Here is a 22,146-nt window from a genome sequence, read left to right on the forward strand (position 1 = left end):
ACACACACAGCCCCATACAGTATGATACACTCTTTTGTTCAGGTGGGTAGACCTATAACAATAACACCAGCTGTTATTATCACACACACATAGACACAGAACGGGGAACCCAGGGTGTGTTTTGTTGCCGCCGATTCCCGCCCTGTTTCCTATCTGCAGTCAGCCTCTCATTATTCACTCACAGATCTATTCGTACATTTGGCTGAATCCCGTCCGCTTGCTGTGAAATCAGACTGACGCCGTCACAACAGTCTCCTCCCCTTCGACGCCGCGCCGACGCTATGACTGCCAGCTCATCTGACCAATGGCGGCTGGCATCCCCGCCCTTTACGTGTCGCACAGGCCAATCAGGACCTGTTTGGGCGGAAGCGCCGTGGGCCTCGCATTCAGGTTTGGTTGCAAAGGTAAGCCTTGGATGGGATTTTGTGAGTTTTCTTTGAAATGTTATTTATTGTTCGCTCTGTAATTTATAGCATAGTGTTGTATGTACTTGTGTATTATTGTGTCTGTTAAAATAAATAATGTTCGCCAGGTAACGGTATGCTATATATGCTAGCCTGGCTAAGTGTGCAGCACTGTAAAGTATTCCAAGCAGAGAACAACGGTGATTTTTCACTATTACAACAATTGCCCATTAATTCTGATTAATGACTGTTTTTTCGGGTAAATAATGGCCTTGTCGGTGCACACTGAAAGCTGTCATTGCATCCTGGTTGACATGAAACGTTTTTTGGTCGGTTACTACTACGTTACTGCTAAGTTACACGGTTGTAAGTTTACACACAACAATTTAGCCTGTTTCCAAACACAGGGCTCTCTCTCTATAAGTTATCGAGCAACATCTGACATGTTTGTTTACAACTGTTTTACCGTTCACAATATACTAGCTTTTGTGAATGTGTCTTCACCCTGCATACTTACACGGCTGCACAGAGAGACACGTGTTAAGGCAAACATATGTGCAACTTAACGGCTAAGACATTATGATAGATTAAATAATCCTTGTTCACATAATGTTATGGTAATTTCAGGAAGCCTTTTCCACCGCGGTTTGAACTGGCTTACTGCTGAGCTGAGGAGAACACAAGGACGGACACCATAGCCTACCACACCTCTTCTTCTTCGGGCAGCCTCCTCGACTTTTGGATACTAGCGGGGACTATTTGGAAGCGGCCCACTTGAATATATACTTTATCTTTTAACGGAATGGATTTTGAGAAGACCTAAGTTGGATGGTTTGCTGCACAAGTGTCGTTGAAAGCGTGCTGGTGGAGTTTGCCAACTTCTGAGGAGGTCACTTTAAGTCTTTCGGGAGGGGAACTATCTTAAAGCTAAAATGGATCAAGCCAGCGGTGGGGAGGACCCGAATAAACCCTCCAAAAAGAAGTCCAACGAGGATGAGGGTAAAAACAAAAAGCTGGTAGGTATACTGACTGGCTAGGTGCTGTTGCACGGAAGTGCTGTGCAGTGAACACATCCTGTTCTCCCCAAGCAAGGGTTAATTTCACTCTCAACTTTGGTTACATTGAGGAAGTCTCACTACTCTACATTTTTACTATATGTCAAAATAGCTTTATTAGGCCTATCGAACTGAACATCAGGCTTTTCTTATGTTTTTTATAGATACAACTCAGTATAAACCTTGTGTTGATTTCAAATCAAAGCAAACCAAGTGGAAACATAACTCTAGTACAGTTAGTAAACAGCATTTTGTCACTACAGAACAAGAGATAGTGTTTCATTAAGTGCTTTACTTTTCAAAGCACTCGGTGCATCATGTCATTATCCCTGTCCATACATTACCTAAACATTCTTTGTAGAGCATTCTCGTTTTGACAGATGGGCTTCAATATGTATTTTTATTACATACACACAGACAAAATTAAGTTACTGGGTGACTTATTGCACAATCGTATGTCAGTTTTTTTCGTGGTAGTTTTATGAACGATGTGACTGTGTGATTTATAAAACCCATCCTTAGACAGCCTGTACAGTATTATCAGCACAAGAAATGAAATTCACAGGAGGAAAGTGCCTATTAGATAATAACTGAAACTACATCAACAGTCATTCCATTTATAGTAACTCTATTGGCTTGGCCTAGTGGAACAGTTTATGTAGAGTGAAGACTTTGCTTATTTGGAAAGTGGGCAACCCTTAGTCTGCATCACTGCTGCTCGGGTGTAATTAAGCCATTCCAGCATGCCATCCTTTACTTGGAAATGAGATCACAAGAATTGGGAGGTGTATTGTGGTGGTGGTGGTGGTGGTGCTGTGTAAGTTTTTTTTTATGCTGTGTGGAACAATCATGTGCTCGACAGATAATGCTGTACTGTGACTAATTTCTTCAACTATCGCAGTACTTGTGTAAACAGCATCTAACTGTGTGCATACTGTCAGAGGCTGTAGAAACCACTGACTAAAAGTAATTTTCCATGACCAAAGAGAAGAACTTCAGCTGATGTTGATCATGGTTTCTATTTTTCCAAACTTGTCAGTGTGGAAAGGTTGGCTGCCGTTGAACTTTCTGGATGACGTTGCCTCTCAAAAGCCAATAACTGACTATTAGAAGTGTTTCTTTTTATTGTGCCTTTCACTTAAATTTGATTGTTTGCTTATTGGTAGGAGTGGTCACAAATTTACTTGCAGCCACTGCTACAAAACAAGAAATTGAAGAAAGAGTGATTTAGGTTGGCTAGTGTTTCTGTTTTTTTAGAAAAAGATTGAGCCAAATTGGACTGATTGCAGACAGTGAGGTTGACTGCTAATTACTTCATTAAAACCTCAGTTGTTTACTTAGGTGGTGTTTTTTGTTGCTCTGGTTTTAAATTGATACCAGAGCAAAAATAAAAAAAGATGTGAGGAGCACCACTGCTGTGTTTCAAATTGGGAAAACAGTCTTAAACTTGTTATCACTGCTTCTTGTTCTGTAAAGAGGACTCAGGACCTGGCATGCCCCCTGTTGCTCATATCTCCAAGCAGAGCAGATCTCAACACAGCTCTGAGTTTGAGGGAAGAAACCATTATTCATCCCTGGGTGGAGCCATGATCCGTCCTCATGTTTATCCCCACTTTTTAGCTGCCCCAATGTATAGTTTAGCTCCAGATTTGTTTGCAGACATGTAAATAAGCTGAAATTTACTAGCATGAAGTTATATGCATAACTTACTCAGTGAAACTGCAATTCAGAATCTGTTTAAAACAGCAAATGGAATGAAAAAAGCAGTTCATGTGTTTTCACCATATATGGGGCTATAGGGTTACATTCCTGACGTGCAGTGTAGTTTGTGTGGATGTGGTCCAGACAAAAGGATGGAGTAATATCTATCATGAGCAGAATTAAAGGAGAGATTGTCACTGCTTTTTCATGCTCAGAGCAGCTAAAAAATACATTACAATTTGCCTGGCTCATAAGCAAAGGGGCAGACACTGGTATAGTTTGGTCTCAGCAAAGTGAAATCAGTCTTTAGAGGTGAAACAGTGAAAGCTGTTTATTTGTTTAACAAGTCAACAGGCAGGATTACATCACAGCACCACCATTATGCTTTAGACCCAGGATGTAGATACTCAACACACCCAAGGACATTAGAATAACACAACAGGGTTCAGCCGTAGCGATAATTCAAAACTTTTCCGTTGTTTGTAGCTATACTTTGTTATAATGTCCTTTTCCTGAAGTTGTAACAACATGACATACAATAAAACATGCTAATGGAATGAGGTCTTTGTTAAAGAATCCAGAGGAGCTGGTTTGACAGAAAGCTAGAACTGTTACCCCTCTGCATACCAGAGTAAAAGATGACCGCTGTTTAGGAAAGTTAACTCAATAGGCGACTGTCTAGAGTGCAGCATCTTATAAACGCAGCACTGTAGACGGACATTGAATACAACATGTTTTATTCCACTAGAAGAAACAATTTCTTTTTCCCTTAATTTGCTCACCAGATAATACACATGATATTTAACATTTACCTTTACATTGATCCAAATTCCAAGATACTTGTACTCCATGACTCTTTAAATATTTGTGCCATTCTCAGTATAGATAAAAAGATCATTAATTTAATTTAATTTTGTCTGCATTAAGAACTAATTTATGGTTATTGAGTTCAACTTGTAAATCTGGCAAGCAGGGCTGAAGGGAATTACCAGCAGACTGTACAGCATCTGCACTACAGTACAAAACAGTATCATCGGCATAAAGATGTAAATTACACCCAGTAACAGAAGAAATAATTTCATCTATGTACAGAGTGAACCGAACTAGCTCCAGGATTTAGACTTGTGGGAATCATTTTGCATCTTGCACAAATTTAGCTTTAGCATTTACAATAGCCACACACTGCTGTCTGTCCATGAGGTAATTCTGAAAACATCTGTAAGCAGTTTCATCAAAACCAATATTATGAAGCCTTTTTAAAAGCAATGCATCATCAGACGTATTGAATGCCTGTGGAAGATCAATAAAAAGAGCTGTCAGTGTTTCTTTCTATCCAAAGCTGTAATAATGTCATTTAAAACAAGAGTGGCAGTGACAGTGCTGTGCTTTTCTCTAAATCCTGATTGTTGAATGATAAGAATAGAATGTGCTGAGAGGGAATGAAAGTTGTTTAAGTATAACAAAAGGAGTAAAGGTGATCAGTATCTCAAAGGTAATTTGTTTTTGTATGAGTGACAAGGAGACAGAGACTGGTCGAAAGTTTACAACATAACTGAGATGAGTGTCTACTCTTCAACCCAGCACTTTTTCACCATAATTGTACATGTATTCTGCAGATAGGTGGGATGGTTGGTCAACGCCTTAGTGGTTTAAGTTTTAAAGCACGTGCTTGTCAAAAAATTTAACAACTTCTTTAAGATATAAGATGTTATCACCTTAGAAATGATTGTGCCAGCAATGTTGGCAAAAAATACATTTTCATGATAAATGGTGGCTCTGAATTGAAAACAGTTCTCACTTCTGCATTATTATCCTATAATTATCATTACATTTGGACTAATAGCTATTGTGCTATCTTAAGGTGAGTTAAGAGAGAGTGTCATTATTTTCAGTTTATAGATCTTTGTGAAATTAAGATCAGAATGGGTCATTAAGTATGTTTTAAAAGGATGAAATTTTTTATTATTTTTTTATGGAAAATAAATAAATATTTTTCAAAAAATAAATAATTTTATGAATTATTAAAATATATGTATAGATATACAGCCCGCCATTTTGCTGGCTTTAGAATGAACTGAACAGATAAAATAAAGTGAGAATATGTAGCAGCTTAGTATCTGATCTGGCATCTTGTGCATCAGTATGATTTATGATATCAAATCATGGTAGCACATTTAAGAGTAGTAAGCAAGGCACAGATGTCACATTAATTTGGATCCTGGCTCATATAGTATGTATTATAGGTAATGAGAGTGGAGAAACTGTACAAACAAACTGGACAGTGTAGATGTTAATATTAAACTTTCAAAGACTGAGTGGAAGATCGTATTCTAGAAGAAGAACCAACAACACAGCTGAAAGGCTTTTATATTTCAATGGGAGATTGTATTGTGAGAAAAGGGGTAAGACTACACAGAAAAGATGACTTAATAATGACCAGATGAAAAATACGACACATTATATGTAATATATGCATCTTAAAGTGACTTAAAGAACTGTCTTTTATGAACTGTATCAAAAATTAAACATGCCGGAAATATATAGCAGAAAGACAGGATATGGTGACAGAGCAGTGAACACAGAGGAAAAAGGGACGTGCAGGTGGTTGGCATGGCAGATCATTATTTGATTGTTTTTGGGAGGTGAGTCGTCCTGGGTATACTGTGGCTATACTGTATAGTGGCTTTCTAATGGGAGGCTTCAAGGTGACAGCAATAAGTTGGTTTTTGTGTCAGTGTTAGCCCAAAAACTGTTAAGAGAAGTAAGTATATTGTGCAACTTGTTAGCTTGTTGCTGACTGAGTCATGTGCTGCGTGACTGCATAATGAAGTTACATCATTGGTCAGCTAACCGAGTGTTGGCGTTTCCTCATTGGCCATTGCTTTTTTAAAATGAATAGTGCCTTCGCCACTACATGTACCGACTTTTCAGACCCCTTTAGCCACTTTTTTTCAAAATACACCTAGCGACAAATCTAGCGACTTTTTGTGCAAAGTTTAGCTACTTTCTGGAGAAGAGACTTGCCAGTATTGCCCCATGAGCATGAGGTCGGGCTTTCTCTCCACAGGCACACCTCTCTGTGTCTCATTCAAATGACTGCACAGCAGCTGACACAGATGTGAATGAGCTTCTAGCTTCCTCTCCGAGTGATAATTTTTCAATTAAATATAGCCAGAATCAGTATAGCCAAAAATATAGCCGAAGATATGTGTATGGTGGCCTTGGCCAGTGTATTGTCTCTAGTGTCACCATATGTCTCCACTTCCTGTGTCCGTTGTTTCAAAGCCCTCTGCAGAGTCGAGTAATGACAACTTCATGACATTACAGTGGTGGTAATAATGTATATAGCCGAAACATGCTCATCATTAAAGTAGTTAAGGCTTCTGTAATGAATGGAATGAATTAAGGCTTCAGTAATGAATGGCCAGTTCAGTACTAATTAAGCAGTTGCGTCTTTAATGTGAGACCCTGGACAAGGGAGAGCTTAGTGGAATAATGGCATACACTGCCCCACACACTGCTGATGCGGTTCATTCTGCTGACTGAGAAACTGTATACGCATACAGTTGTTTCAAAGTGTGTTTGGGTAATGTAACGTTATTTATTATTTACTGTTTGTCAGTTTAATTTCATCATGGATTTTTCAAATATAAAATTATCAGAAGCCCCGTATAAAATTTTGTTACCTAGAATAACACCACTAAGCGGTATTTCTCTGAATCAGTTCTAAAATTCTTGAATGATAGATGGAAATAACACTGGAAATTACAGTTCCAATATACATTGTGATGGACATCAACCAGATGAGTTAATTAGTGTTTTACCAGATCTAAAGAGATAGTGTGATTGACTATATATTTATCTGGAGCAAGCCTTAATTTCTGTGATTTTTTTAAATTTTTATGATATGAAATCAACATCACTTAGCCCAAATTTGAAAATCGGAAATTTTTGTGTCTGAATCAAGAGTACAACTACGCAATGGTGTAGTTAACCTTCATGCTTTTTACAGTTTTAAAAATATCATATTGTGAAACATATTTATCGACTTACTGTACTGCTGCCGTTGTCACCTGTTGTTAGGGATCATTTTAGGTCATGTTAGCATGCAGTTAGTACAAGTTGTCAGCTTGTCACATACTTTTTTGTCATGAAGTTTTTTACATTTTTTTCTCATGTGCTGTTTTGTATTTTTTCCACTTTTACATTGTGTCATTGAGTGAATATAACTGCGACTGTGTTAGGGAAAAACGGCAGGAAACAGACCACATGTGAGTGTTTTAATAATGGCATTCAGGAAGTTGGAGAGAGGAAGCAGTGAAGAATGCCTTAGTCACACTGGAAGAAACCAACAGACTTCCTGCTCAATGTCACTGTCTGAGAAGAGCCCTATTCATTAACATAAATAGACTTGAGAATGGGAAATTTATTTGGCTGCCTCAGTTACATATTAAAAAGCCTTCCTAAGAAATAACTTGAGCATCAGTGCATTTAAGTTTTCATGTAACAATGCGTGAATCATTTCAAGTTGTATATAGTTAGAGACAGTAGTTTGATGATTCATGAGTAACAGGCATTGCTCTGACTGAGCTAATGCAGAGTCAGATATAGGCCAGGCTGAAGGGGTTTTCCTGCTCTTTTACTTGATTATATTGAAGGATTGTGATGGGGGAGCTTTCCCTCTGCTAAACTTGCTGAGAGGAGGTGTCTGTCATTGCCACTGATGTGCTTTAATTTATTGCTCGTCAGTGTAAGTTAGAAATCAGATTTTGGTTGGTTGTTTGACAGCTGTCTTCACACCTTAGTTTTGATATACAGTTGCATTCATAAATATTTAACCCCCTCACCTCAAAAGACAATATAGTGATGTGGATGAAAGATAATGACAATAAATGACAAAAAACCTCATTAAACAACAAAAAATATTTGATACATGTGAGTTATTTTGACAACAGAAGTTGACTTAACTTTGAAGTTCAAATGAAAAATGTAACTCTTAACACGTGCAGTATTATTCAACCCCCAGCTTCAGTATTTTGTGGCACATCCTTTAGCTTTTATAACTTCTACCAAACATTTTCGGTAAGTGCTGACAAGCTTTTTACACTTCTCGATTGGAATTTTTGCCTATTCTTCATGTGCAAAAACCTCTAGCTCAGTGATGTTTGATAGCTTTCCATGCTGCAACTGCCTTCTTTAAATCCCACCAAAGATTTTCAATCGGATTTAAATCTAGTGACTGAGAAAGCCACTCCAGGACGTTCCAGGATCTTTTTCTCAACCAAGCTCTCGTTGACTTGGAGGTGTGCTCGGGATCATTGTCTTGCTGGAAAATCCAATGATCACCAGGGTTTAATTTGTCAACAGAAGGCATCATGTTCCTCTTTAAAATGGCCTGGTATTTCTGGGAATCCATGATGCCAGGTACACGATCAAGATTGCCAGTTCGTGCCGCAGAAAAACAGCCCCACATCATCAGTGACCCACCTCCATGCTTGAACGTGGGGATGGTATTCTTCTGGTCATAAACCTGGCCTTTCGCACACCAGACATACCGCTGGTCCATATGTCCAAACAGTTCCAGTTTGGTTTCATCAGTCCATAGAACTGTCTCCCAAAAATCTGTTGTCTTATCCAAATTTCTCCTGACATATTCTAGTCGACTTTTTATGTTCCTTGTGGTCAAGAGTGGAGTGCGTCATGATTGCAACTCATCTTGAATACCTTCATGGGTGGGGTTTATATATGCATCACAGCTGAAGCAAATGAAGGATCATTTTAGAGTTCCCAAAGGCTTAGTTATGTTTCAACTCCACTTTAGGCCGTAAAAACTGTCAGACAGCTTTGAAAACAACAATATTATATAGAGGTTGAATAATTGTGACATGGCTATCTTAACAAAATATACTGTTACTTACATCATGCATTTCCGTGTTGATTCTATGTATCACTCAACTCATAAAGAAGTTATCCAAAGTAGAATCTTTGAGAAAACTTTAATTGATAAATCCTTAAAATCTTTGGGGGGTTGAATATTTCTGATTGCAACTGTATAGTGCAATATACTGTGTCACAGAAGAATGTGTATAGATTAGATAAGATAAGTCTTCCTAACATGATACAGGGTTATCATGAATCATCGTATTTTATTAAAGTCTTTAAAGACTCACAATTTAGTAGTGGTATATTAGAATATCACAAGGGTATGTGACAGGTATAATTACTACATTGGCAGATACACCAACATAGTTTTCAGGCATTGGGATTGGATTATTTTTTTAAACATTTAGCTGCCCGACACTCCAGTTATATACAGTATCATTAGCCACCAGCCAGCAAACAGTTTACAGAAAACAACAAGGTCATGAGTTCATATCTTTATTTGCACATGGCAGCAATTAGGGAAAACAACTGGTTGAGCAGATGTGATCACTGGATTTTAAATTCCAGTTTAAATAAGTCAGACTAATAATTGCATCATATAGTTCCAGTATTTCTAATACAGACTTTGATTTATTTCAGTACAATAGTCTGTTAAATACAAATGAAATTTCTATGTGATATCATAAACAATTTAAGAAAATCTGAATACCCTGACATTTCCATACTTTCTTACAGACCTCAGTTTTTGTAATAGCTGCATCTCATGCCAACCCTCAAGGGTACAGTGTTAGAAATTTACTTTGTACAGAAACAGAGATAACCTACGGGCAGTGCTGTGTTAGTCTGCAGTCACATGGTCAGGCCATCCAGTGTTGAGCCATTCAAATCTTAGCTGTACTGGCTGTTTTCTGCTTTCCCTTTTCAATAGATGCTGTTTTAGGAAAGTGACTGCATTTTCCTGAAATAATAAGGCTACCACAGATTCATGCCCTTTTAAAGGCACTTCAGCTCTCACAGAAATCTTGTGCTTTCTTTATTGTTTTTTTTCTTTTTCAGTTAAATTACCCTACTTGTTTTCTTTTTGGAACTTTTTTGGAATGGAACAAGTGAAAGTATCTCAAATTCGAGATTGTGCATAAGAACTGCAACTGTATACTTACATACTTAATTTATTTTTTTAGTAGAACACATGACAATCAGTGCTTGATTAAATTGTTCCTAATCCGGTTTGCAGGACAAGTTTGGCCATTATGGTGCATGTATATCGTAGATTTTTATGTGCCAGGATAAGAGGCTGTGTCTCCTGTGTCTAGTAAGCCTAACAACCGTAATCACACTAAGCAGTCACACGACGGTGGTTATCAATTTGATAGGTCAACCTAGGTTTTCCCAATCTAGCAATGAGAACGTTAACATACAAGGAGTGATGTTTGCAGTAAATGACCAATCGCAAACATGGACAAGTCTACTGGCAGCAGAGTGGCATCTTTTACAGAAAAGAGCAAACTTTAAAATTTGACATATACGAAGAAGTTTAACACATAATCCAGGATAAAAACAACACAGATGCAGCTGCCAAATGCAGGAAGGACAGCTGGCAAAAAATCTGACTGTGTGAATGCGTAAGTTAATAGCCTTAAAATATTACCCATCATTAGGGTATGAGTAGATCTGACTATAGTTAGGTTTGTGTATTCCATTAAATTAATGTGTTACTTAGATGCATTCTTTTGTATTACAATTTTGGCTTATTTTTTCAGTTGCAATCCCGGCAATGTAAAATGGACTTGGGAGCAAATAAAATCTAAATATAAAAACATAATTCAAAGTGGTAAGTCTTGTCCAACCACTGGTTAAAAAAACGATATATCCAATTTGCAAATCCTCAGAATATTTGGCTTTTTTTCTAGATTAATGACTTAATCAGTTTTTTTTTTAAATTGTTGCAGATTAGTCTTCTGGTGAATTAATTGACTTACCATCTGCACTAGATATAATTATTTTCGATGGTGCTACCATACAAATAGAAACCAATTTATATAAATACATTTTCTGTAAAAGAGTGGAGTAAAAAATTGTTGTTTTGATTTGTTAGTTGATATTAATTTAAATGAGGAATGAGGAAATGTATTAATGACGTATATCCATGGCACGCAGTTTTGTTCTTAACTGAGCAGTGGACTGCTGTGGGAAGCAAGTTAACTGAACTGTCTTGGTAACTTAGTTAAACTCAGGAAACTCAGGAAAGCAGGAAAAAAAAAGCTCAAAACTCCCACAAATCTGGAAAATGGACTGATTTAAAAAGACCTGTTGTAGATTTTACTCTGCAAAGTTATTCAGACAACTCAGTTAAGCTTCTTGGAACAGGCCACAGAGCTGGGGAGATAAAAACATCTACCAAAGTTTGAATAAAGATGAGACTCAAGGCTGTAGTGCAAATGAAACCAGATGTTAACTGTCATTTAAATGTTCAGAAAGAATTATTTACATGTTGTAGGGGAAAAACACCAGGAGAGGGCAGTTTTATTTCTATGTTGTAACTGAAGTCAGAGTTAATAGTAAATATACTCTAAATGGGCAAATGCCCCCCAAATATACAGTAGTTTGGATATAGGTCACATGAAATGCCAGGTTTAAATGGGGTATTAGTTTTTCTTGTGGCCTCTTTCCACTACTACTTTGCTCTGCTTGAAAAGGGCGTACTCACAGTGCAAACACAAAGATTAATTTGATAGATTTTATCAAGAAGGATAAATGTTACTTACATGCTTCCATAAATCTTTTGCAGCAGTGTAGGCCCTGTTGTGCATTACCTCTCTGATTTTACAAAGACAGCCATGGAGAAGACTTTGTAACAAGATTAATTTAGACAAATTGATTTGTTTAGACTATGTCTAATTCAGTTACTCAGATGGTATTTGTTGCTGTCAGATGCCACTCACCTATAATTGAGCATGATATTGGCAATGCGTACATCCTATCTGATTACACAAAGACAAATTATGTAATTTTGATGTTCATGGCTACGACTAGCAAATACAAGTCTCTAATGTAACTAGAAGAAAGTAGTGCTATGGCCCAAAGGCCCGTCAGCTACAGGTTTATCTTGCACTGTAGGATTTTGGTGGCGCTTAGTTGTTCTTCAGTGTAAAAACAGGTTTTTGATCTCCTTCTTAAAATAATACAGTATTTTTAGATAAAAGTTTAATAATTAAAGCACACGTTGTCAAATCTGTAATCTGTTATATGCATTCATCGGGGCTTTTTACACAGGGCTGCACACCACTTTGTAATGGGAGCTCTGGTGCACCCTATAGAAACGTTAAGGAGCAACAGCCCAAATTTAGATGCCCTTTATACTGACATTCAAAAAAGGACATAATACGTATTTTTTTCTTTTTCCATCTTAAATTAGTCTCTGGTCTGTGATTTGATAATAGGCACAGCAATGTATCAGCTTTCACTCTTACAGACTGTAAACATTTACAATTACTGCTGTGCATCAGATTCACTTGTAGTCATTTTTTTCCTCTTGAATATATTCAAGCCAATGCCGTGAGTTCCTTTGCATTATGGTAGGCTGTGTTGTGATTTATTATACTTCAGTTCAGTCCTGCTGACAGATAAATATCTGGCTTGAAAAAAATCTTTTTTAGGAGTTAAAGGTGCGTTGTGATCAGCGCTTGAGTTGCTGCATCCTTTATGTTTTGTACAGTTACTCCACTTAAGGGTGCATTCATGTTTACAAGCTGTGGCGAATTGGCAAACCGAGTTTTCCATGCAGCTGTTTGGACAAAAACAGTAGTCTCCTTTGTTGTATACTTTATCTCCATGTAATGTAGATTTTTGGTTAATTGCACACAAATAATGTGAGCTACTAGAATGCACTAGAAATGAAACAAAAAAAGTGGTGAGTTACTTAACAATAACGGAACTGATACAATGCAGTGTGTCACTATTGCTTCTGAAGACTTAATAATAGTATATTGCCTGTTGGTTCTGAGCATTGTCTGTAAGATGTTTTCAGTGCAGTGTCAGTTTTCTTGCCCTGACTTATTAAAGTTTGCAGCAATGAGATGTGGTTTTCTCCAATGAATACAACAGAGAGGGGAAAGGAAATGTGTTGAATTATTGAAAAGGTAGTTCAGTACACTGATAATTGTTACTTTCTGAAGGAGCAACAAACAGCTTTGGGGTTTATTAGACAAATGAACACCTTACAAAAATACAGATTTTCCACTATGAAAACCCAGCTTGACTGCCGAGCTACTGAAGTGTACTTACTAGTTTATGAGGCTTGTTATAAAATTTGTACCTTTTTCCTAAATTTATCACAGCTCTTGTCAGAATTCTGATTTTTTTTTCTCCTCAGTAACGCTTATGAGTCTATAGCTGTACTGAGAAGTCGATTAAACAGGGACACAAGGTAGTTTCATGAAGTTGCCAAGAACTGTCAACAGCACATTGCATCACAGTCCTCACTGCCAACAATGGCTGGCTCCCACTAATCCTTTGTTATTATTAGAACTAATTAAAGTAAAACCTAATTTCCTTTTAAACTCGTTTTACAGAAGCATCGTGGCTACTGATTTTATAGTTATAGTTCCAGTGACTGAGTTAAATTGACATCATACAGATGGTCTTGTTAAATTGGTTGGGTATAACAGGCGTAGCTATTTAAAAGCTCTGCAGTGGTAGCCAGTTTGAAACAAAGGTGGTCCTTTGTCCATTTTCAATGAAAACTAATTTCATGTGCCACCTGGTGGCATTTTGTAAAAAAAGTAAGAGCAATGGAAGGGTATATCTCTTCACAAGTTAATACTGATATTAATTGTACTCTATAATATTAATTTTAAAAGTTGTTGTGAGAAATATGCATACTGGTATGGTTTTGTGTCCCCAAATTGACTCTCAAGTTGTGGAATATTGCTTTGTGTTTTAATTTTTAAGGATCTGCATGGAGTCATAATCATATTTGATTAAGGAGGGACCCAGAGCTAATTTGATTAGGTTATTTAGGGGAATATATGTCTGGTAATAAACATTTATTATGATGAAAAAGTTTACTTTAATAAGTGGGAGAAGCCCAGAGGACAGGCAAGCTTAATTGTTAGATGTTAAATTGCATTGTTGCGATGTTGCCAAGATAATGGGCAAGGAAAGGCCCTCAAGTCAAGGCAATTAACCAACCAGTGGTTTGATTGTTGTTAAATTGATTAGAAAATGTTCAAGTACTCCATTTGAAAATTAGCTATTGTTTCACGCAGTTTTAGACTGCTAGAGAATGCTGGGCTTAATGACACATACACACTGAGATAGAAATGGGAAAAGTTGTTGCGTCCGTCAAGTTCTTAACTTTACAGATGTTGCAAGAAGTGGTGCAGCTGTGTTAAAGGCTTCAAAATGATGGTGAAAAAAATACCTGGATATCCCAGGCAGAACCCTCAATGCATAATGCCCGATGAATATGACATATTTATCGTATTGACTTAATATAACAGTTTGGAAACACATGGAGCCTGCACATAGAGACATAGAGGCTTTGTTTTCTGTGGTTCATAGATTTATCTCCCAACTGTTGATCAGTTGTTGCAAACAAAACTAGTGACGGATATGGCAGTTTGAGTTTCTGCTCAGAGTTGCCCAGAGCGACAGCTGATGAAGATGCACGGAGGGAGGTGCAGGTTAGAGCCAATCTGTTTGCTCGCCCCGGCATCAGTAGTTTCCTGATTAGAATAGTGGAGAAATCCGCGGCTGGAGGCAGGCTTTATGGCCATCACTACCCCACATCTCACTACTCATTAGTACTTCACAGCTTACCGCCAGCATATGGCATTGTTGCTACTGCTTCCCATTTGAGGTGTGTTTCAAATGGCAGTCCCTCACCGAGCCACAAGCCTTTGGCAGAAGCCTGTCTTTTTGTGTCTGAGATGAAGACAAACATCTGTGGTAAAGAGAAGTTGTGGTTTTAATTTTTTTTATTTGAGCTATTTGTAAGAAGACCGATTTGGTTCGTCCACTGTCACTGCAAGAGATGCTCTATAGAACACATATTACAGAGTTATATAACCTTTTGGTGTTAATTTGTGCCAGGCTGTAACACATTGCCTTGTGAAAGTGTATTATTTTTAGGATACACAAAACTTTAACCAAGCAGCACTAACTTGCATTTTTTTCAGCGAGTGTTGTGAACAGGTGTGCTCACTATGTCTGTAGGTGTGGGATTATGGGTTATTTATTATACGTCTCATTTCATGTAAAATGTTTGGTATGTGTCTCAAAGTGTGTGTGCTTGGGGTTTTCACTCGTGAACCCACACTTACGCTTACATACATTAAAACCCTATTATTGGGAACATCAAGTATTGTCACATCCTACACATGTACAGTATCCAGAATCTGCTCATATCCTCATTGGATATGAGGATATGCCATTGCCCTTTTTTTTTTCCTCATTGGAAAAAAAAACAACAACAGATAACGAGAATTGGCTAATGCTAGGTGTGGTTCTGAGACACATATCCTTTTTGTCACAACCTCGTGTATTTGTTATAGGAAACTTAATTTGGCTTCTGAGAGGAAAATGAGATAGTATCCAGAGGACACCGTACATGTGAATGCACTTCAGATGGGATACATGCTGTGCACTTTGTGGGGGTTGTCATTTTAATTTGGATTTTGTTTTTCACACTGTGCCCTCCCTCCAACAGAACATACACATAAAAACATTGGCTGATGACATGGTAAGGTGCTTGGTTTAATTTTGGTGTGACTAGTTTTGTTTTTCATCATTCTCATATTTTGTCATGGCTGCATGAGACGTTTAACCGAAATATGGCGATGGGTCAAATGTGCTAAAAGCAAATTAACTGAATTAATATTTTAACAAAACACGAACAACTAAAGATAGGTTAAATGTAGTGTTACCATACAGTGTGACTTTGTGTCATTATACAGCAACAGAAAAGGCTAAGCTTAAATTATAATATTTTCACATTATGCCGTGTAAATAAAATATGATTTTTCACGGTGCTGTTATTTAGCATCAGCAGCATCTGGTAGCTTAAATTTTTTATTATGAACAAAACTTAGCCCATAGCATCTAAAACTTTTGTAAGCAGCTCATAGATCATTTAGTGTGCAATTATCTGTGGTACTTCTGATTAGATGTTCTGATCTGCTTGGGGCTTTTTTAATACCCTTAGTTAACAAGTAGCCTGATTTTTACACTTAAAAGGTTAGGTAGGAATGCATTATTTTTTAGTATGTATAATGTAATGTCAAAATATAATTGCATCTATCAGGAATAATGTGTTTTGTTTTAGCTTAAAGCATGCTTGATCCATCCAGTAATATTTCATCAAACTGACAGTAGTGACATCATGTATGTCATAATCGTATGTCTTTCCATTTCATTTCTATATGTTCGTTCATCCAGCATGTCCTCACCATTCCATTTTACTAAATATGACTAACTCTGACTGGTTGCATGCGGTCCATGTACTTTTTCTGCTTTCACACTAAACTTTATTATACTGCATTAGTCACGATAGTGTCAACTGATGAATATAACAAGGAAACTCAACTGAGTCTCACTGACGTTATAACAGTGATCTTAAGTTGTTATTGTGTGCTAAAACTATTCTTATAACATAAGCACAAACCAGGTAATCTTTGGGGTATGATGGTAAGTAAAGTCCTGATTAGTTTTATGCAGTATACCACGTAAAATGCAGTTCTTCTTTGTTACTGATATGTTGCAATAAATTTGTGTCTATTCCTGAGTAGAGATCATTATTTGGATTTTTAATCTTCACAAAAATGTCTTTTTCTGTATTTTTTGTGAAATATTAAACAAGTGAAAAATTATTTAGAAAAATTAAAAAGCCTTTTAAATCAGATTATAAAAGTACAGTATCATTTACTGCATAAACATACTGGAACTCTGCCTTTTATTGTTTTAAGCCTCACCTTAAGTTTTAGAGATAGCCTGTTGTGTTTGTCAGTCCAACAAGGTCCAGTGTGAAATATCTTAACAATCGTGGGATGGATTGGATTGACATAGCATTTGATTGTCAAATTCCTTTTCTTCACAGAAGGTACCCCTCTTTTCCAATTTGGTGACCACATTGCTACAAAATATTCACAAATTTCAAGAGTGGCTTTTCAGAGCGACTGTTCCTCCACCGCCACCTTTTGGCCAAATAATAATGAGGGGAGCCATGAAAACAGCTTCATGCTCATCAAAGAGTGAAACCTTTTGATTTTGGCAACAACTTGGCCTTACCTCTCACGGCACCAGCACTCTAATGTGTGAAATTTGGGTTACAGGCAGTTTAAACCAATCTGCTCTTGAAAAATCAGGTTTTCTTTCAGTAACTAAAAACAGTCATCCTTATTCTCGACATAGTCTAAACAGGATTGTTAGCAGTGCAAAGTTTTAATATCTCAAACACTCTGTTTTCTTTCAGCGTGATCGTATTACCAGTTTCAGGAAAACGGGGATGAAGAAGGAGAAGCCCCTTATACAGCACCCAACAGATCCCCTCTCTACCCAGGCTGAACTGCCTGTTCCTCAGCCCCTTTTTGACGACCGCTCCATGAACCTTTCAGAAAAGGAGATCATTGACCTCTTTGAGAAGATGATGGTGAGCGTTGTATTTATTTTGTGGTGTTTCCCCTGCATAGTAACATCTGTAGTACTGCACAACAGTTTTATTACAGTTGTCACAGATTAATTAATAATGAGCATTTTATTATGAAATCTTAAATTGATTCATAAATCTGCAGCTGCTTTTGTGAATGTTGGTGAAGGAGTTTGACAAGGCAGAATGTAAAGTGTGAAAAGTATTTTTACATTGATATACGTATACCCACACGTGTCCTTGTTTTACTGCCGATGAGATTTTTTTTTAGTGAGCAAAACGTTGCCAGACCTGTAAAAAAGGAAGATATTGAAATTACTGCTTTTCAGAGCCCTCCTAGTTTTATGGAACATCTTAAAATTGTTTGTCGTATCACAGTATAATCCGTCCTGATAATTCTCCTATCAAGATATTCATCATGGTTTACAGTTCTCGGAACTAAATGAACAAGTTAAATTTTACCAAAATTTATCACGCCATTAGATCTGAAACCAGGAGATGATGTTTACATCTGCAAACACTTAAATAATCCAAGCCGTATTAGTATGCATTTAAACATCTGCATCCGCAAACAATGCCCAAATAGTTGTGACTGTAGTAACACACAGACACACACACTCACACACATGAGCTTTTGTGATGCAGAGCTCCACCTACGTATTCCCTAGGCCACTCTCAGAAGAACACCAAACTCTGAAATTCAATTCACACTCATCTGTGGGGTCAAAGCTCTGTCACACTTGTGATTTTCTCCATTGAAATGCATTTTTGCCCTTATGTACTGCAGGATTGAAATCTACAAAAAGCTTTCAGCCCATCTCTTTGAAGTGCGGACCTGAATTACTCTGGCTTCATTGCATAGGTTGTGTGTACTATTGTGGATAATGTCTCTGAGTGTGAAAGGCACGGTGCCTGCCTTTCCTTTTTTCTCGTACAATGGTCTTGGCCAGAGAAATGCGACCAGTGCTCTTGGTTTTCATCAGGCTACTGCTCAGTGTTTTCCTGCCTGGGTGCTCATCCCTGTCACTCAGTTCACCTCTCAATTACTATGTTTGTGCTCACAGTGGCGTGACATTAAACCCAGGCTTCAATTTGCTCAGTGACAGATGACATGGAAGGCATGTTTGCTTATGTGACATTTGACAGGCCTTGACACTTTGTGTTGGGAAGTATAATTACAGTAATGAAATCAAAAAGAGCAGGGTTATTTACTAATGTACTTTTGAAGTCACCAGTATTTACACTATAAACTAGACTGTAAACTTTTCTGCTTTGATGTAGCAAAAACAGAAATGACAGTGGTAGTTTTCTTTTGAGGCTAATTTCTTCTCTTCAGCATCTAATTGTACTTGTCATCTCTTTATCTATATTTATGTCATACACGCCATAAGTTTAGCCGCTCCATTTGTCTTTACACCCATTCTGTTATTGATATTATTGTTTTATGATGCTACATGCTACAGCCTAATATGTCTAGCTGGCTTCAAATGAAGGGATGACCCATGTCATTTTAGTGAGACCACCTAGTGTTCATTAATGGCTAGGAGAAAGTGAAAATATCATTTCCTTGGAAAGTGGTTTACACATTGCGGTGTGAATTTCAAAGCCTAAATAGCCCATAGCCTATTACTGAGAGGTCATCAAAGGGTTTTGGGAAAATATAGGAGGAAACACTCAGTCAGCGGGGAGGAAAACCAAATTAACCTTTTGTAGAATTTTTGAAGCTAACCATTGAGAGCACAAGTATATTCATAAAGTTGTTATCCATGAAAAAAACATTTTCTTTCAGCACTGCCTTTAGAAGGGTGTAGAGTATGTCTTCAGGCAGCTTTGTTGCAGTTGGAGACTCCAATCAAAGAGGTTCAACCTAGGAACACAGTAGCACATAGAACATGTGAACTAATTTCATCAGCATTCAGATAGCTGTGAAACCTTTACACTACACCTCGATGTAAGGCAAACATCTTTCACCATCAGTTCAACTCTTCATTGTGTATAAAAGGATCATTATAGCAAAGTTGTGGTGGGATGCTTGGTGAGGTGAGATACATGAAAATGTCCTCTTCATTCAGGAAATATCTGAAAAGTTGCTGCATAGTGGCACGTTAAGTCCTCTGTGCTGATGTGGCCATTAGTAGTCATGACATTATTACACAGATGATGGTTTTACTTGTCCGTCAGCATGAAAAACCTCCAAGAGCATGACATCCTTAGTTAGTATTGATTTGATTCCACTGCCCATTGGTTTCTGTTACCATTCCTTAGAGAGTTGTCAAGAGTAGTGTATGGTACTGAGACAGAGGACCAGTGAAAGAAGAATATCACATTGCAGTGCTGCTGTGGCTGGTTTGAGGTTTTATGTGCCTCTCTATGTGCCATGGTCAGGATGAACACTCCTAGTAATAAGCTCCTATGTGATCCCTCAGCAGTTACACCCTACACCAGGACATTAAAACCAGCCCACAGGAGAGTTACTGTGTGTGCCCTCACACACTCATGGATCAGACTTGAGGGTAGTGGACAAAAAAATGGATTTGTCACAGTTGAAGCAAAACATTTTTATACGTCTTCTACTTTTCTTAGATCTGCTTTTCCCCATAGCATGGACTCTTCGTATCCATTTAAGCTTCAGACACATTTGATGATAGCCATTAATTGCTCTTTTCTTTGATTTGAAGCCTGTGGCACTCTGGATAGGGCCGTATTTGCAGCCACATTGTGCTGCAGGACTTTGCAATTTTTGCCCATCTCATCTTTTTTATATACAGGGTAGACCATAACTAGGTAAACAGTAACATATTTTGTGTTGCTTCGTCTCTTAACTCTCTGAAGCTCATTGAATGAAACAATTACTCAGATGAACCATATAGGAATTTTTGCACTTTTCACACACTTTCCCCAAAATTTGGGTGAATATAATGCATAGGTGTAATCAAAAGCTAAAATAAGGTCAAAATAATTAATATTTGGCAACAAAATCCTTTGCAGATAATGACTGCGCGATTCACAGACTTCAGTATCTGCTCGATACCTTCCCTGGTGATGCACTGCCAGGCTTGTAATGCAGCCATCTTCACTTATTGCTTGTTTTTAGGGCTGGTCTTCAATGAGTGAAACACCTGCCCATTTTGATTGAGGTGGCTGACTTGGCCAGTCAAGAACATCACACTGTTTGGCTTTTAAAAACCCCTTGGCTACTTGGTTGCTTGGTCTGACTACAAGTCTGCTCAACCAGTGGGGATGCGGACCACACCTTTAAAGCTGAAAGTCAGCTCATTAACCTCTGCCATTGTTTCATTTTAAATCCAGTGTGCTGGAGTACAGAGCCAAAAGAGTGAACACAATGTGTCGCTGTCTCACTACTTACGGACTGTGCTGTGTATACATATGCAGTGCAGTAATCCACTGGGATATACATTGTTCCTAAGACTCCTGTCCATGATGTTTGATTTTCCAGGTGTCTCAGAATGAAATTATTTCTGACATAAGCAAGATAAATGGAGTCTGAGTCACACAGTAAAATTCTTAGCAGAGCTTTCCAGACCAGGATGAGACAATATGATCAATAACATATTTCTTGCAAATTTCACTATCACTGATACAAGCTCAGATCTAATCGTTTCAGCTACACCAACAGGATAGTTAAAGATATCCTGGGACTCTTTTTATGATGTTTGTGAGGGTATAATTAATAAAAGAGCATTAATAATTTTGGAGACTTAACATGGATGGCTCATTCCTGTAGTTTGTCCCCTTGACAAGCGTCCCACTACTCCTACCCCTCCTACAACATACTCACCCTGCCACATTTTGCCTCATTTACTGAATGTCAATTAGGCAGATAAATTAGCAGGGTTCAAAGATTAATTAAAAAACCTGCTGGTTTCCTTGGGTGAAAAACCTGCCAACTTGTAAAACTTTCAGGCACATTTTTTTCCCTCCCTGTTCCACAAAAAGGATCTTAATGGTTTTTTTTTTTTTTTTTTTTTTTTAGCTCCGAGGGTATTTAGTAGAGGAAATGTAGTTGGAGGTATTTAGGTCATGGTGACCCTGGATGGGATTCCTGCCCATGCTTCACTAACAAATGAAGCACAATCAGTTTGAATCAGATTACTTGTGGTAGGATTTTCAAAGCGTTATGTAATACAGTGTTCTTACTCAGAAGTGACATGCTTAATTTATAGTTTTACATTAAGTTGGACGGAAGGCAATCACTGCCAAATCAGATCACCCAGACCAGAGGACACATGATTTTTTTGCTTCCCAGCAGAGGGCAGCATGGCTCCACAACTTAAGGTTCACTATCTTAAGAGCCTGAGGAGGATGTTTTTTCTGTCTGTTCATTCTAGCCATCTCGTTGTGAGAGAGTGCTTTTGATAAACATCCCCCTCCATTGTAATCATCATGTCATTCCCTAGCTTTTAGTGCTCTGTCCGGCCTTCATTCCATCCCCTGATGT

The 22,146-nt window shown here is 37.8% G+C and overlaps 1 protein-coding gene across 2 annotated transcripts in view; it reads left to right on the plus strand.

Moving 5' to 3' along the window:
- Window positions 1-320: 320 nt before the first annotated feature.
- Window positions 321-22,146, plus strand: part of diaph2 (diaphanous-related formin 2) — a 358,243-nt gene continuing 336,417 nt past the window's right edge. Inside the window, exons 1-4 of one of the 2 annotated variants that reach the window (XM_040119669.1) lie at window positions 321-404; window positions 1,032-1,420; window positions 15,753-15,785; window positions 17,514-17,690. In XM_040119669.1, coding sequence (XP_039975603.1) covers window positions 1,337-1,420; window positions 15,753-15,785; window positions 17,514-17,690 — 294 coding nt within the window. In that variant the 5' untranslated portion in view covers window positions 321-404; window positions 1,032-1,336. The remainder of the gene's footprint in view (window positions 405-1,031; window positions 1,421-15,752; window positions 15,786-17,513; window positions 17,691-22,146) is intronic. The other variant, XM_040119671.1, reaches the window with a different exon arrangement.

The sequence above is a fragment of the Xiphias gladius genome, chromosome 23 (genome assembly GCF_016859285.1).
Source record: "Xiphias gladius isolate SHS-SW01 ecotype Sanya breed wild chromosome 23, ASM1685928v1, whole genome shotgun sequence".
Taxonomy (NCBI): Eukaryota; Metazoa; Chordata; class Actinopteri; order Istiophoriformes; family Xiphiidae; genus Xiphias; species Xiphias gladius.